Raw genomic sequence first — 16,760 nt, 5'->3', positions numbered from 1 at the left:
GCACAAAAATAGAACTAATATACAAAAAAAAAAAAAAAAAAAAAAGCGTACAAAATTTTCATATATATGGTCAATGTGCACCTTTCAATTTTAAATAGAAAACCCATAGAAATAATTTTATTTACAAAAATAATATTACCACATCATTTTTATAAAAAATTTGTAAAGACTATGACATTTTAAAAATAAATTAATCACTTATGTTTTGCTTGAAAATGGAAAGTGCGAGACAACCTTTTGTATAAAAAATTTATTTGTTTGGATAATATCACTATCTCAATAATTATGGTAGTTCTGAAATAAACACTCAAAATAATGTAGTATAGACGAGTTATAATATTTGTAGTCATAACTAGAAAAAATGAGTTTAATTAAACATTTCTAATTCATTCCTAATGAGTTTATGAGAATATGTTATTTTAATAATTTTTTGATTTTGTATTTAAAATACAAGGTAAAAAAACATAAAAATAAAAAAAAAATTTGAAAAATACTTGGGAGCTCTAATTGAGCACCGTAATCCACCCCTAATGATGTGAAATGTATGCCACTCCTCACTTCATCATCCTTCCTCTCTCTCTGTCTCTCTATTCCACCTCATTGGAGGTTAAAATAAGAGTGATATATTAAGAGATGTAGTATCACTCAAATAAATTAGTATGTTTAGAATGATATTTTAGTTTAGGGGTTATTTGGGAAGTGTAAGATTAATATATTTTTTTACTTTTTACGAAAAAATGTAAAATATAGATTGGAGTTGAAGTGATGTGACTTAAATAAAATAATTACGTTCCAAACAAGATAATGTGTTAAAATAATGTGTTATTTTAACATATGCCAAACAACACCTTATTATGGAAAAAGTGCACTTTGACTACTTTGTACAATTCTTAATTTTTAGTTATTTTTTAACTTTTAAATTAAAATTTAAACTCCCTAAACGAAGCCTAATAATTACAACAAGATCTTGTTTGGGAAGGGTGTATTTTAACTTAAAAGTAATTCATTGAAAAATTAAAAAAGTCAAATATTCTATATTTTTTTTAATTTTTATACATTTTTTTTTATAAAAAATTAAAAAAATCATTCTTAACAAACTAATTTTTTTAAATTAATATTTTGACAAAAAAAAATCAAAACTTATTAAAATAACATAACGTCAAACGAGGCCTTACCCATAACCAACTATCAAATTACTTTCGAAAATGTGTCGTAGCTCGAAAGGGTCGAGCTCGAAACGGCTCGAAAATGGAAGAAGAGGGGAGAAAGAGAGGGAAGAGGAGGAGAGAGGGAGAAAGAGAGAGGAGAGGGCTCGTCGCCGTGGGTGGTCGCCGATCGTCGCAGCAGACCGTCGCCTCGCCCAGCCCCGGTCGTCTGCCCAGCCCCGTCGACGTCGCAGCACCACCGTCATCTGCCCAGCCTCCCCTCCTCCTCCAACCGGTTTTTATGGCCCCCTCCCCTCCCTCCTTCTCCTCCTCCTCCTCCTCCTCCCTTCTCTTCTTCTCCCTTCTTCTTCTTCTTCCTCGTTCTGTAACAAAACCAGGGAAGAAAGAAAAAAAAAAAAAAAAATTCACACCAAAACGACATCGTTTTGGTGTCGAGCCGCGATTTCGAGCCGCGGTTTCGAGCTACGTAGCATGGTCGAATTGCTTTATAGTTTGGTCTACCCGAGACAGATAAAAAAAATTAAAAAAATTTTGACATAATTTTAAAAAAATAATTATTAAAGACAAAAAAAAATTTAAAAAAATCTAGGATAAATTATCAATAATTCTTATTTTAGAAATTTATTATCCATTAAATTCTATTCATAAATTTATAAAATAATATATTTATCTAAAACTTTTATTTTTATAAATAAATTTACAACAATGAATTTATCACAAGACTTACATGAATAAATTTATTAACACCACTTATTAAGGGTTCATTTAGAATGTGTGTTGATTTTTAAATTTTTTGACCATTTTAATCTAGGACTAAAAAATCTCATTTGAGATAATTTTTTTGACTTTTTTAACTTTTATAAAAAAAATAAAATAATTATAAATTTAATATTACATTTTACTCTATTTAAATAAAACAGTCTATTTTTTCAGCCCAACATTTATCCCAAACGGGCCCTATGTGTGGTCCAAACACCCATCCTATAGCTATGGTGTATATATATATATATATATATATCCGTTCTTCTTCAAACGAACACAAACACTACACTAAACAAAACAACCACAATGACCAACAGTAACAGATCACCCCTGCCCTTCCTCTTCACCACCCTCCTCTCTCTCCTCCTCCTCCTCTCCGCCACAGCCTACGGCCGCCACGTCACCGACCGTCCATCATCAGATCTGGTTTCCGACGGAGTCCATGACGGTTTCCAGGCTCCGCCGCTCCTCCTCCTCCCCCTCAACCAGTTCCGAGCATCGGACTCCTGCGATCAAACCTACGGATTCATGCCCTGCACCACAACCGTACTCGGAAACCTCTTCCTCATCATCGTCTACGGATACCTAATGTTCCTCGCCGCCACGTACCTCTCCAATGGCAGCGAGCTCTTGCTGGAGATTCTAGGTCCTGGAATCGTCGGCGGTCTCTTTCTTCCCATTCTCGGCGCTCTTCCCGATGCTATGCTTATTCTCGGTACGAATCTCCTTTTCTGATCCCAATTTGATCTTGATTTTGTTTATGTCTGCTTGTTTGGTTGCCTGGAAAATGTACGAAAATGGAAAGAATCATTGATTACGCGGAAGAAGATGAAAACAATGGTAATTTTTTAGTCTACACAATTTTTGTTAATTCGAGGAAAGTAAATAATTAGTGGTTAAATAAAGACAGTTTGTTTTGAGAGGTAGAATGAAGGGAATTAATAGTGATAGATTGTTAGTGAGGAGATTAAGTAAAATTGTGTTTGTTTTGATGATAGTTATTAGTGTAAGAATTGTTAAATTATTTTTATATAAAATAATAAAATAAATAAAAATATATAAAAAATTAAACATTAATGTTTAAAAAAAAATTCTTAATATATAAAAAATAAAAAAATATTTTTTTTAATCTCCTTACTATTTCTCTAATACTATCTCCATCTCCACCTCTTCCATCTCAATCTCTCTTCCAACCTCCATCTATGTCACCTCCTCTATTCTAATCCCCTCCCTAACTTTACAAGCAAACACAATATTAAATAATCCCACCTCCATCATAATCTCCTCTCATCTATTTAACTCCAAAACAAACAGGATCAAAGGGTAATTATGTAGAGATCCAATAAGTGAACTAATTATTTAATAGATTTTATGATAATTAATGATATTTTTTTTATTAAACATTATTAAAAAACGTCACTAATTATAAGTTTTGGGGACAGTTTAAGAAAATCATTACAAAAAATTTATTAATTTTTAACTTTTAGCGACAGTTTAAAAAATTTATCACAAAAAACGTCACTAATTATTAATTTTAGCGACAATATATAAAACTCGGAACAAAAAAAGTCACTAATATTGTTTTGACATTTGCTGATTGGTGAAAACAAATATATATGAAACCTTATTAAAGTAAACAAATGCATAAAAGTAAATGAAAATTCTTGACTAAGCAAGATATACCTATGTCATTTATTTATGTATTTTGTGACTCAAGTTACATAGTTTGTGAGAATTAACTACATATTTTATTGGTTAATTTATGCATATTTGTGTTAGGTTATGCGATTTTCTGAAATAACTTGCATATGTTTATGAAAATTTATGTTAAATTATAATTTCTTAAATTTTTATGAATTAATTTATATAAATTTGTGTTTAAATTACATAATTTTATAAGACAACTTACTAATATTTATAAAAATTTACGGGAGTTGCATATAGTAGGCAACCCTTGTGGGTTCCACGCCCAAACGCTTCCAATTTTGAAACTTTTTCCAAAATAAGAAGTTGGTGTACATCATTGTTAAAGAAAATAAATGCATAAAACTTTCTCAAAATAACAAGGTGGTATATATATTTCATTAATAAAAGTTTGACAGGCAATCACATGTGTACACTTGTTTTGTTAATACTTATTAATAAGGTATGCTGCAATCCAAAGACTCTGTCATGTGTCAGCACCTCCTTATTACTTACTCCACACCTGTTTGTTAGTTTCTTTTCGTTAGGTACCTTCGTTCTTGACTTTTGTTATCACTTCACATCAATCTACTTTATTTTTTAGAAAAAAAATTAGAAAAACAAATAATATTAAGTTCAACACAATAAACAAGTTAATTTTTAAGTTGGAGTTTTCTTAAGTGTGCAAGTGCACACCATGTGCCACTTACACAAAAAGTGTAAGTGTAAGGTGTAAGTATAAGTATAAGGTGTAAGTGTAAGGTGTAAGTGTAAGGTGTAAGGTGTAAGTGGGTTGCACATGGTGTGCAACCTCAAAAAAGGTGTAAGTGTAAGGTTTAATTTTTTACAAAAGGTGTAAGTGTAAGGTGTAAGTGTAAGGTATAAGGTGTAAGGTGTAAGTTGCACACCATAACCAAACCCTTTTAAGTTTTAGGATAAATTACAAATATATGTGAAGTTTTATTAAAATACGAATCACTCTTTGTGATTTTAAAAATTACATTCCATCTTCTGAGATTTTTAATTTCATAATAAATTGTTTATTTTATTAATAAATTATTAAGTCAACTAAGAGTTTTTAATGATGTTAAAAATATGTTTCAATTAATAATTTAAGTAATTTTATTATTGTATAGGAGAGCAATTATAAATTTTATTTTTTCAGTTAATTTTGTTAAATAAAAATTCTAATAAGAGGGTATTTGTAATTTTTCAAACTATAAAAACTAATTTTTATTTTAACCAAATCTCAAGGGTGTATTTATAATTTATCCTAAATTGTATCATAGGGGGATGATAGAGAGCTTTAGAGTTGGGACTCTAAACACAGCTTTAGCCTCCGTTTGGCAAGTTGGGTTGGGGGCTTTTTTGGCTATTTTAGCCACAAAAGACAAAATAGGCTATTTTAGCCACAAAAAACAAAACATCACATCCAACCCATAATTATTACACTCTTCTCTCACAAAAAAAGTCAAAAAAGCCAAAAAGCCAAAAAGCCCTTCCCAAACCAAGCTTTTTAGCCCAGGCTAAAATAGCCAAAAAAGCCAAAAAGCCAAAAAGCCAACCCACTTCCCAAACGGAGGCTTAGTAATGTGGAAATTAAAAAAAAAAAAAAAATCAAGACCAAACATTACATCACATGGGGCCCACCATAAATTAGAGCTCTCTAGAGCTCACAAATTAGAGCTCCCAATCATTTTTGTTTATCAAATTAAACCCCATTCATTCAAAGAAAAATTATGATTTTTTTAAAATAAAATTTGATCATTATAACAAAATAAATTTATAATTTTAATTTTATTAATTTAAATTTTAATCTTTTAATTTATTTTTAATCTAAATTATTTGCATATTTTTGTTAAGTAAAATTAATAAAAAAACAATATTTTATTTATTAAACTTAATAAAAAAAGTATTTGAGACATTTTATACACATATATTGAATTTAATGACTAAAATATTTTTTTTAAGTTGAAATAAAAAAAATAAAAAAAATTTAAATTAAAAATATTGAAAATTTTAAAATTTATTTTATTATATGAGTGAAACTTATTTTTTTCCTCCTGTAATTTTTCCTTCATTTAACTAGTTAACAATTTCTACTCGCCGTGCATGTCCCCGTACAAAATCACACAAGATACTCTCTTTGTCTCTCTCCAATGTGGTGGGCACAGGCACTCTTCCTCCACAAAAGCCACCAATTGGACAAAACTCACACATGTGGGCACTCTTCCTCCACAAACGCCACCAAATCCCAATTTTGTTAAAATGGGAAAATAAAATAAAAAATTATCCTTAATGATAGTATATTTTAAAATTATTAAAACCATAACAAATTTAATATAATGTTCAGACATTTGATAAGATTGGGATTGTAATACAATTTTACATAATTTTATGATTAAGATTATAGCGATTTTAAAAATCCTAATTGAAGAACTTTGAAAAACTCAGGGGCATTGCACCTACCTAGCTTGTCTCTAAAGGTTGTTTTGAGAAATTTGTTAAAAATTGGCTTTTTGATTTTTTTAAACATTTTTTAAAAAAGTGTGTAAAAAAGTAAAAAAAAAAAAATGATATAATCTAAAATAGATTAAAAACTGACTTTTAACTTTTTGTGTTCTTTCAAAAAGTGGCCTCAATCCTTAGGCCTATTTTAAGAAGTGAGTTAAAAGTTACTTCTTACCTTTTAACTCATTTTCCTCTCTTACAAAAAAATCAAAAAAAAAAAAAATCAAAAATAATTTTTAACTATCTTTCCAAAGCATCCATTAATGACATGTCGTTAACGAATTAATGTAGTGGGGGCACACACCTTTCGTGTGTTGCAATAATACATTGACATTACTTTGTACCTAATTTTTTATATTTAAATTTGGTTATTATTTTTTTAAATTTTTAAAATCAAATTTTGAATAAATTTAATTTTTTTTTTATTGTTTCAAAGAATAAAATAATGTTACACGCATAAAATGTACAAAAAATTTATGTAGGATCCAAATTTATTTATATTAAGGCCTAGTTTGGCATGTCCAAAAAAAGACAAAAAGTCAAAAAGTTACTCAAAAAATTAAAAAGTTATCACTATTCACAAAAAAAAAATATTAAAAAATTAATTTTACATACAAAATTACAACGTTTCTTAAGAAAAATTGGACAGTTGGGGTGCAATTTTAATATACTGTTGTTCGGCCCATGGGGGTCTATCACGGGTTCCGTTTTGAATCTGAACCGTTTAATGTGTAGAACTAATCGAGTACTATATGTCTGTAAAAAATCACATTGATCGGATATCGCTAACTACATGATCAAATCAGTTTTGTATACAAAAAATGGATGAAGTTATAGTTAACGGTTAAAAAAAACCAATCTGATTAGATAGCTATCTATATCCGATCAACGTGATTTTTTATAGGCATACAATACTCGACGAGTTCTACACATTGAACGGTTCAGATTATCAAAACGAGACCCGTGATGGCCCCCATGGGCCGAATAACACCGTCTAGTGCAATGCTCGAAAAGTAGCAAATCATTTCTTAGCATCAATTCAGCTGTGCAGATAGTACGGCTGGACACCTCACACTCATAGTCTTCTCCTACACACTAATTTATACAATTTTTTAATAAATATTTTTTCATCAATAAAAAGACATTTTTCTTCAACTGCGCAGCTGAAGTTTATACACTAATTTATACACTAAAAAGTCATCAATAAAAAGACATTTATACACTAATTTGGACTGAAAAATTGAGGAGTGTGAGTGTGAGGTGACATTTTTCATAAAAATTCAAAAAGTTAACCTAAGCAACCATCTTTTTTTTTTTCAACTTTTTAGTCCAAAAAATCAAAAAGTGCACTTATTTAGGACACTCTAAACAACCTCGGCCAAGTTTGGCAAGTTGCCAAAAAGTCAAAAAGTTACTCAAAAAGTTAGAAAGTTATCACTATTCACCAAAAGTCAAAAATTACGATTGCACAACTCTCAATCCTAATTTTCCCCTACACACTAATTTATACAAATTTTTAATACACATTTTTTCATAAAAAGTCAAAAAATTAACCCAAACATCCATATTTTTTTCCTCAAATTTTAAGTCCAAAAAGATAAAAAGTGCATTTATTTAGGACACCCCAAACAACCCCTATCAAAATATTCTTAATAATAATATTTAAATTGATAGTGTCAATGTTTTGCTATGTGAGCTCTTTTGTACACACTAATTTATACAATTTTTTAATACACATTTTTTCATAAAAAGTAAAAAAGTTAATCCAAACATCCATATTTTTTTCCCTCAATTTTTCAGTCCAAAAAGACAAAAAGTACACTTATTTAGGACACTCCAAACAACCTCTATCAAAATATTCTTAATAATAATATTTAAATTGATAGTGCCAATGTTTTGCTATGTGAGCTCTTTTGGGAACATTAGTAAAAAGTCAGCTTTTTGACTTTTCAGTTTTTTTAATCAAAAAAGTCAATTTTTTTACCCAAAATAACTCAATTTTTTGCCAAAAAAGTCTCTAAAAAAATTAAAAAATTAATTTTTTACCAACTTCTCAAAGCACCATAATGTAAAATATGAATGTTCATATCATTAAATTTGCTAAACGTTTAACAAATATTTATAAAGATTAAATTATTCATAAAATATAGAATTAAAATTTGATGTATCAAATATTTAAATAATAAAAATATATTATAAATTAATTAAAATATAAATATTAAAAAATAATTTCTAAGCCTCCGTTTGGGAAGTGAGTTGGCTTTTTGGCTTTTTGACTTTTTTGAATATTTTAGCCTGGGCTTAAAAGCCTGGTTTGGGAAGAGCTTTTTGGCTTTTTTGAGTTTTTTTTGAGAGAAAAATGTAATGATTATAGGTTAAATGTGATGTTTTGTTTATTATAATTAAAATAATTTATTTTATTTTTTGTGACTAAAATAACCAAAAAAATCTAAACCGTGACTTCCCAAACGAAGCGTAATAAATCTCCTTTCATCAGATGTTCCGAAGGGATAATCTGCCCATTTTAAATAGATATAAAAATGTCAACACAGTCGCACGTTGGATAGACCCTTTTTTTTCTTTTCTTTTTTTTTTTTTTTTTTTTGTCGAAAGGTACACATTTTCCTATAAAAATCGTTATTAACCGAAAAAAAACAAACTTGGCAGGCGCAGCATAGTCAACTCTGGGAAAAGAAAAATTGAAGTGTTAAGAATATTTTATATTATTTATCAATAAATTTTTATGATATAAAATAAGACAAAAAAATAAATAGATCAGGACATATCCATCAATAAATTCAAAATATTTTTATACAATTTGAATGCTTTTTAATCATTTTTATTTTTTAAAATAGTTTTTTTTTATTATCATATTTTCAATATTAGTAAATGCATTTGCTTCTATCATGATAAATTTTATGTTGTCTTTTAAAATATTAATAAAAAAAAGAAAATTTTAATATACACTTCCTTTTTAGGGGTACCATATGCACCCCTTATTATGTCATTTTTTTCTTTAATTATGATGTCATTTTTTTCTTTAATTATGATATTATTTTAGTTATGGCTTATAAAATCTTTAGTTATTTTTCATGTTATGTTATTTATGGCAATTTTTTTTTTAAATTTCATTTTATTTATAGTTATGATTCAAAAAATATAAAATTATGTCATTTTCTTCTTTAGTTATAGGGTACATATGGCTCACTATTTGAAAGATGTGTACCATAGTGTTTCCATAAAAAAAAAAAGTAAACTTATTGATTAGACTAATAATTAACAAAATCAGAGCATTTGACTTAAGAGTTGTGTAACATCTTATATGATAAAAAAAAAAAAGACTAATAATTATAAAATAAAAGTATTATCAATTTTAAAATTTTATTTCGTAAGTTATTTCAAAGATTTGGTATGAATCAAATTTAAAGAATTTAAAGTTAATAATCTCAACCATTTATTTGTAAGATTTTTCATATATATCGTTCATATTATTCACAAAAAAATTATATCGATCCGATAATAGTAGCATATTCAATTTATCATGTTTTGTTATTCAAAAAAAAATTTATATTTATAAAAACACATTTGTTATTCATTTTTTGGGATACAAATACAACAAATTAAACATATTATGATTATGTGATTGACTTAATTTTTGTGTGTGGCTAATATACACAAAATACATTATAAAATAAACCATTCAAATTATTAAAATAAGATCCATAATGATCCTCTACGAACTAAGACAACACTTTTCAATTCATGTTTTGGATTGAAAGAAAACCCATCGCTTATTTTAATGGAGTTGGATTCACTGTTGTGCGGCTCGTGAGAATTATTTTGGACTTTATTTTAATAATCTAAACCGTTCAATTTTTAAATAATATTAAGTAGAATATACTTATAAAAAATTAAATTAATCAGATATCGATAAACCTTTCATCAACACACATGTATATTCAGTTTAATACTCATATATTTATTTATTTTATATATACAAATGCGAGTTATGATCTTTATTTATATTATTTTATTTATAATAATATAAATAAATTCTAGGATGCTTATAATATGTATTTTTGATTATGATTTTTATAACTTTAGTTATGACCTAATATATTGTTAATTATTATATTATTTTAATTATAATTAGAAAATTATTTAGTTATATCTTAATTTTTTTATTTTATTATGACTCCTATAATAATTCCATAATATTGAGACATGTGATTTATGATAATCATAAATTAGATAAGATACCTTTGAAAGTTGGGTACATAGCGCTCTTCCCAATGCCATGCTTATTCTCGGTATTATTATTTGTCTTCGTTTCGATCTCCATTTTTACCTCTTTGGCTTCCTGGAAAATGAACGAAAAGGAAAAAAAAACATGTGAAATTCCTTGAATAACGTAAAAATGTTTGAAAACATAAAAACGAGCTCACCTATAAGTTTGAGGATTCTAAGAAGATGTAGTTAGTTAGTTAGTTAGTTATAATTTTTTTTTTTTTTTGGGATAAATAGTTGGTTATAAATTTTAATTTGTCTTGCTTAATAGTTTTATGCACACATGGTGTCTGTTGTTTTGCTTTTGTGTTCTATTTTACTGTTGAAAGTTCCTGATATTAGATTTAAAATTTTACCTGCCGTTTATTGGGAAATCATGAACCTTGTTTTAAATTTGTTGTGATTCAAATCGGATTTGTTTTCAATTTTTGAAGAATATATTGCAATTTTTTTTTTTAGCCCTGTGCATATAGAAATCTGAAAATTGGAAAACTTTATTCCTATAAAAACTTGGTAAGAATGATGTGTTTAATGGTGTTTTGTTTTGAAGTAAAAGGTCCACAATGAGCCAATGAATTTTTTGTTTGTATAATGTATATAGCATTACTCCTGAAAATTGAAGCACGGACATTTTCTCAATTGAACAGACATGAAGGTCTGGGGATGGCAATTAGATCATTTAAAAAAAAAAAAATATTCTTTATTTCATTTTGCCATTTGGTTTTATAGAAACCTTTCAAGTGGTGATGTTTAGCATGGTGAAATTGAGATGCTTACTAAATGAAAATTTATTTAAATTGTGTTTTATTCTTCTTTTTATTTTTCAACTTGTTTGTGGAAAGTATGATATTTTTTTGGGGTGACAGAACTTACAATTTTAAAGTCTTTCGTGCTGTCAATTGGTAATTATATTGATTTGGTTGCAAATAATTGCTTCAGTTCTCTTGTTAACAATTGTTTAAGCTAAGAGATACAGGATTTAGAAAATTACTAATGGTAATTGTGGATCTCCTCTTCAATGTATGAATATATATATGTTCATCTTTTAACCTAATAATTCTTCAAAATTTAAGTTCAATTGATCTTGATTAGGAGTTTATCGCTTCAAACTTACCTTTGTATGTTTTGTTTAATCATGCCGTTATTCTCCTTGTCATGGATTTAATAAGAAGGCAATGTTATATTTGGTGCATACACAATGAAAAACAATTTAATTTAGATTTTATTGACTTTTTTGTTCATTGCAAATAAATGTGGTTTTAGGAACAAATGTCTTCTTTAATATCTTGTTTGAGTCTTACCCAAAACTTTTTTCGTAGTTTTTCTTCATATGTATAACTTATTCATTTGCCTTGTATAATGTATTTCAATATCTCAATTTAGTTGATGAAGTTTTATGATTCTCTCCAATTTAGAAAATTTGGCCTTCGGGTAAACTTTTTGTAACTAATTTTCTTTTGATGGATGAAATAAAGCCAAGCATTAGAATACAAGAGGTTTCAATTAGCTAATAAAGCTAGTTTGTGAACTTTAAATTAGTTATGTGGCATGAGAATACCGTGGAAGGGAAAATCTAGGTCGAGGATGCAGGGAGTAGATGATGTTGATGACTATGTTAGATATACAGCTGGTGTATCTTTTACAAATGGTGAGCCTTATTATGTTCTACTGGTATGGTATCACACACAATATGGGATTATAAAACATGAATGCATAATTGCATGTTTTTTCCCCTGAGATGCTAGAGGGAGTAATCAATCTAAGAGTATTCAAAGAGGAAACTTTCTGGAGCATTAGTTTGACTTCTTGGTTTTTCTATGAATTGTTTACCAATGTCTTGCATGTTGTCTCCAAATTAAAAATGAAGAAAAAATGTCAAGCGTGCATATAGTCTTCATGTCCAATGTTTTCCTCAGGCTGATTGTAGTTTGGACTGACCAGTTGATTATGCAATGTCAAGTAAAGTTCATGTTTTCAGTAAGGCCTGCATTGAATTGTGTCTTTTCTGCTTCAAAGTTTCTTTGATTAAATCCAATATACATTATATGCTTTATGATTGGTCTCTATAATGCTTCCATTTCAATCCATTGTTTTTCTACAGTATCTGGACTCTCTGGAACTACAGAAACAGCTCAAAGTCAGGTCTCAGTTGGAATGGGCTTGCTAGCTGGGTCTACAGTCATGCTCCTAACTGTAATATGGGGAACTTGTGTTATTGTCGGCAAGTGTGACCTGCACGATTCAATTGCAATAGATGGAAAAGATACAAAGAAATTTAGCTTAACTAGTATGTCCACGGAATTTCTTACTCATTTTTTCCTTTCCTATGTGCGAAAATCATGTATTGTTTGAAGAAAAACTATTATTTCTGACTTCGAATTGCTTCTCTCTCTCTCTCTCTCTCGGTAGCCAAAAACACATGGGTGATGTTGGCATGCCTAAAGTGAAGTTATGGCACATGAATACATAAATTATGATTTTTTTGATATCATCATCGTACTTGTTGTTTTCCACTTATCCAAAAAATAAATAAATTTTTGTGCTTCTAGCTGTTTGCTTTTTATTTTGATTTTATTTAGGTGACAGTTTACAGTTGGATGCCATAATCATAGTACTTTCTATTGTGATAAGATTATCACTGATAATCAAATGCATGTTTAACTTCGTACGCCTCATTGACTTGTTCATTTTCTTGGATTGTTGCCATCCCCGTTAGAAAATGTTTAAGTATAGAATGTTTGACCAATGATTATTGATGGATTACATAATCCACATAAGTTACTCTCATCTTTGCAGGTTCTGGTGTCACTACTGACATCTGGACTAGCTATGCTGCAAGGATCATGGCTATATCTGTAATACCATTTCTTGTTGTCCAGATACCACAAATTATGAATTCAACTTCAGGAAGACACTTGGCAGTCTTGATTGCACTTATTGTCTCTGTCTGTATGCTGATTTCATATTGTCTTTATCAGGTAAAATATATTTTCTATGCAGCATTGATCTTTCTGCCCCATGCAATATGCTCAATATTTTTGTTCATTTATTTATTTTGTCATGAATAAATTGAAACAATACATGGATACAAAAAAAGTTAGGTTATGGCATTTATTTGTTCAACTCATGTCTAAAAAAGTTTTGAAACATAAATATTGCAAGTATGTTTAACTTTATTGTGTACATATATCATGAACAAATTTGAACAATACAAGAATACAACAGCACTAGATAATGTAAACATGTTATAGCTATTACATGGACTCGGAAATGTGTATCGGGTGTGAACTGGTCCAGTTGAGGAGAAGCCATTTCCTTATTTCGTTACTATCAAATTCAAGTTTTTTCTTCTTCAAACATTGTTTAAAATTTAGAAGAAGAAGATCTAAGTACCTAATTTGGGTAGGGTGATGGATACATATTTCATTCCCTTACCCTTGTCATAATGCGAATCCAACAAGGAGAATTGAAGAGTCACATGTAACACTGCCTTCCATACTTCACTCGAGAAAATGTAATGTTGGGTAATGCTAATGCCTTTTTTTTTGCCTCTCTTGTCTTGGTTGCGAGCAAAACCTCTTGTTAATTAAGTCATCAGAAAGTGTATAGATTACATTTGGTGTTTTAATTTCCTTGCTTTCCTCTTCCAAAAGAGTGGAAACCTTGTTATCAGAGGCCATATTATCTCACCTGTCACCTGAACTTTAATCGCCAAGGTATGGTGAACTCCTATTTGTCGTGTTGAGTAGTGGGTTCCATCCCTGCTTGTAGTTAGCTGGTTAAATTTCTTCCCTATTAACTGAATTGTTCGGGTTTTCCCTATCTGTGCTTAACTTTCCTTCTCTATATATAGGTTTTTCAGCCATGGATCCAGAGGAGAAGACTTGCTTATGCGAAGCATAAGCATGTAATATCAGGATTTCTGAAATATCTAAGGATGCGTGCACTGGGAAGGTTCATCAAGGACAATGGCGAGCTTAATACTGAAATTGTAGAAAAGTTGGTTTTCTTTTATACTTCCCACTGAAGATTCTGATTGCAGACTCACAAATTTTAGACTTGGACTCGCATATTTTCTGACTCTTAAATGGATTTTTGGCAGGCTATTTCACACAATTGACGGGGATAAGGATGGATTTGTTTCAGAACCTGAATTGAAAGCTTTGATCTTAGGAATGCGGCTTGATGAGATTAACTTTGATCAGGATGATGCTGTGAGGAAAGTGATGAACGATTTTGATACTTCTAATGATTATAAAATTGATTTGCGTGAGTTCATCGATGGAATCTCAAAATGGCTTGATGAGGCGAAGCAGGCTGGTGCTCCTTCTCGTGAGGCTGGTACTGCCACGATGAAATATCTTGATGACTTCCACAAGGTATCTCGTGCGATGTTGAATTTCTCTAGCTTTTAGTACTGCTCTCAGATCATGATATCATTAATGTTCATGCATTTACAGCAAACAAAGAGAGAACACTATCTTTTAGGGGATCAAAGCGGGGATCAAAGTGTGGATCAAAGTGACGAAGTCTTAGAGGGTGTTGAAAATCCCAAGTGGACCTCTCTTAAAGCTGTGTTGATGTTGGTAGTGGGGACTGTCATCGCAGCTGCATTTGCTGATCCTTTGGTAGATGCTGTTGATAATTTCTCCGATGCCACAAGCATTCCATCTTTCTTCATCTCATTTATTGCGCTGCCTTTGGCTACCAACTCTAGCGAGGCAGTATCGGCTATTATCTTTGCCAGCCGGAAAAGGATGAGATCAGCCTCATTAACATTTTCCGAGGTTTGTTTTCCCTTTTTTATTTGTATTCCATCAGTGGCAGCAGTACATGAGGGGAAGGGTATGCAATTGAATATTCTGACTATGTTTTTATTTGTGTGTATATATGTAATAGCGTACTCCTTAGAATTTGAACACCCAAGTTTACATATTTTGAATATCTATACCAAAAATCTCAAGCAACGAACTCACCCACTTCAAACTTTGCACACCCACCCATAACATACTCACAATCTCTTTTAATTCTGGATGTAATTCCCCCATCAGAAACACTACGTGTCTAGAAAAAGTGTCTACAAAGTGAAGTAAGTGAAATAAATTTGAAGTTAGGTGGTGTGGGACACATCCAAATTGCACCCAGTCTATACACTTCATTTTCTTAGTTCTTTTTTTGATGAAGTAGTAATAGTGTACCCTCATATGAAAACCAAAAAAGCTATTTTCATATAAAAGAAAAAGAGAGATAATACCCGAAAGATAGCTCATTTAGTAAATGTGGCTGATGTTGAATTAAGATATTGAAATTGAGAAAAACTGCCTTCAAGCTCCATCAAAACTAGGTAGAAGTCGTGTGACTCTTTGAAAACAATTGAGAACTCCATATATTCAGTATTTGTTTTAGATTGAAACAATTGTATAAATATATCTTAATTGTTTTGTGTTTTTGATTTTAGAGTTTAAATTAGATGATTTATTGGAAGTGAATGATAGATATAGATAAAAATGAATTTTTTTTTGTAAATTGAAGTTGTTGAATGCCGTGACCTCTGAGTTTTTTCTGTTGCAGTTATATGGGGCAGTAACCATGAACAACGTCCTTTGCTTGTCGGTTTTCTTAGCTTTGGTTTATGTCCGAGGATTGACGTGGGACTTCTCAGCGGAAGTTCTGGTTATTTTAGTTGTTTGCCTCGTGATGGGTGCATTTGCTAGCTTCCGAACCACCTTCCCTCTTTGGACAGCTTTAGTGGCGTTCTTCCTCTATCCGTTCTCCCTGGCACTCGTGTATGTTCTTGACTATGTTCTTGGCTGGTCATAGAGAGATTCATAGAGGTTGGTACTTTCAGCCGATTGAGTAATCAATCGTGGTTTCTTACCTTTGAAACTTATCTGCTGTTTTTTTTTTTTTTTTTTCCCTGTTAGTTTGTAAATCTGAGTATTTGTCACATTAGTGACTTTGAAATGTCTAGAACTATGGCATGGCTATTTTCGGGATATATAGAAAGCCATGATGATGTTGCATTCCATCTTGTGTATCATTCATGTGCAAGCTTGATATTGTAGTTTGTCTGTTATATGTGTGTGAATTTTAATTGGATATTTTGATTATGAATTGAGTTAGTTCAAGGGTTTGGTGAGGGATTTAGCTTGATATTTCACACATCTTTCACACTTTTTTTATTTTCCTTTTCAAATCGCTACACAAATTCATGAATCAAATACAGTTTTAAGAAATTAGGTCATGTGTGATTGAGAGAAAAAAAAAAGGTAAATTGAATTTCTCAAGCCAAATTCTTGGTTTTTTATTTTTATTTTTCTTTTCTTTATGGAGCTCTTCAATCAGTAATAA

General features: G+C 30.0%; 1 protein-coding gene across 2 annotated transcripts; it reads left to right on the top strand.

The window, feature by feature from the left end:
• The first annotated feature begins 2,118 nt into the window (after nucleotides 1-2,118).
• On the top strand, nucleotides 2,119-16,435 carry LOC114309069 (sodium/calcium exchanger NCL). 2 transcript variants are annotated; one of them, XM_082879850.1, is made up of 8 exons: nucleotides 2,193-2,643; nucleotides 12,511-12,696; nucleotides 13,206-13,387; nucleotides 14,263-14,277; nucleotides 14,308-14,408; nucleotides 14,512-14,788; nucleotides 14,870-15,196; nucleotides 15,981-16,435. In XM_082879850.1, the coding sequence occupies exons 1-8, from the start codon at nucleotides 2,235-2,237 to the stop codon at nucleotides 16,227-16,229; spliced, it is 1,746 nt and encodes a 581-aa protein (XP_082735976.1). In that variant the 5' UTR covers nucleotides 2,193-2,234; the 3' UTR covers nucleotides 16,230-16,435. The 2 variants fall into 2 exon arrangements, with proteins under 2 accessions (XP_028110565.2, XP_082735976.1); XM_028254764.2 differs by having other exon boundaries at nucleotides 2,119-2,643; nucleotides 14,263-14,408.
• Nucleotides 16,436-16,760: the final 325 nt, after the last annotated feature.

The sequence above is a fragment of the Camellia sinensis genome, chromosome 7 (assembly GCF_055761805.1).
Source record: "Camellia sinensis isolate YWXY chromosome 7, ASM5576180v1, whole genome shotgun sequence".
NCBI lineage: Eukaryota > Viridiplantae > Streptophyta > Magnoliopsida > Ericales > Theaceae > Camellia > Camellia sinensis.
This window is presented reverse-complemented; position numbering and strand designations above follow the sequence as displayed.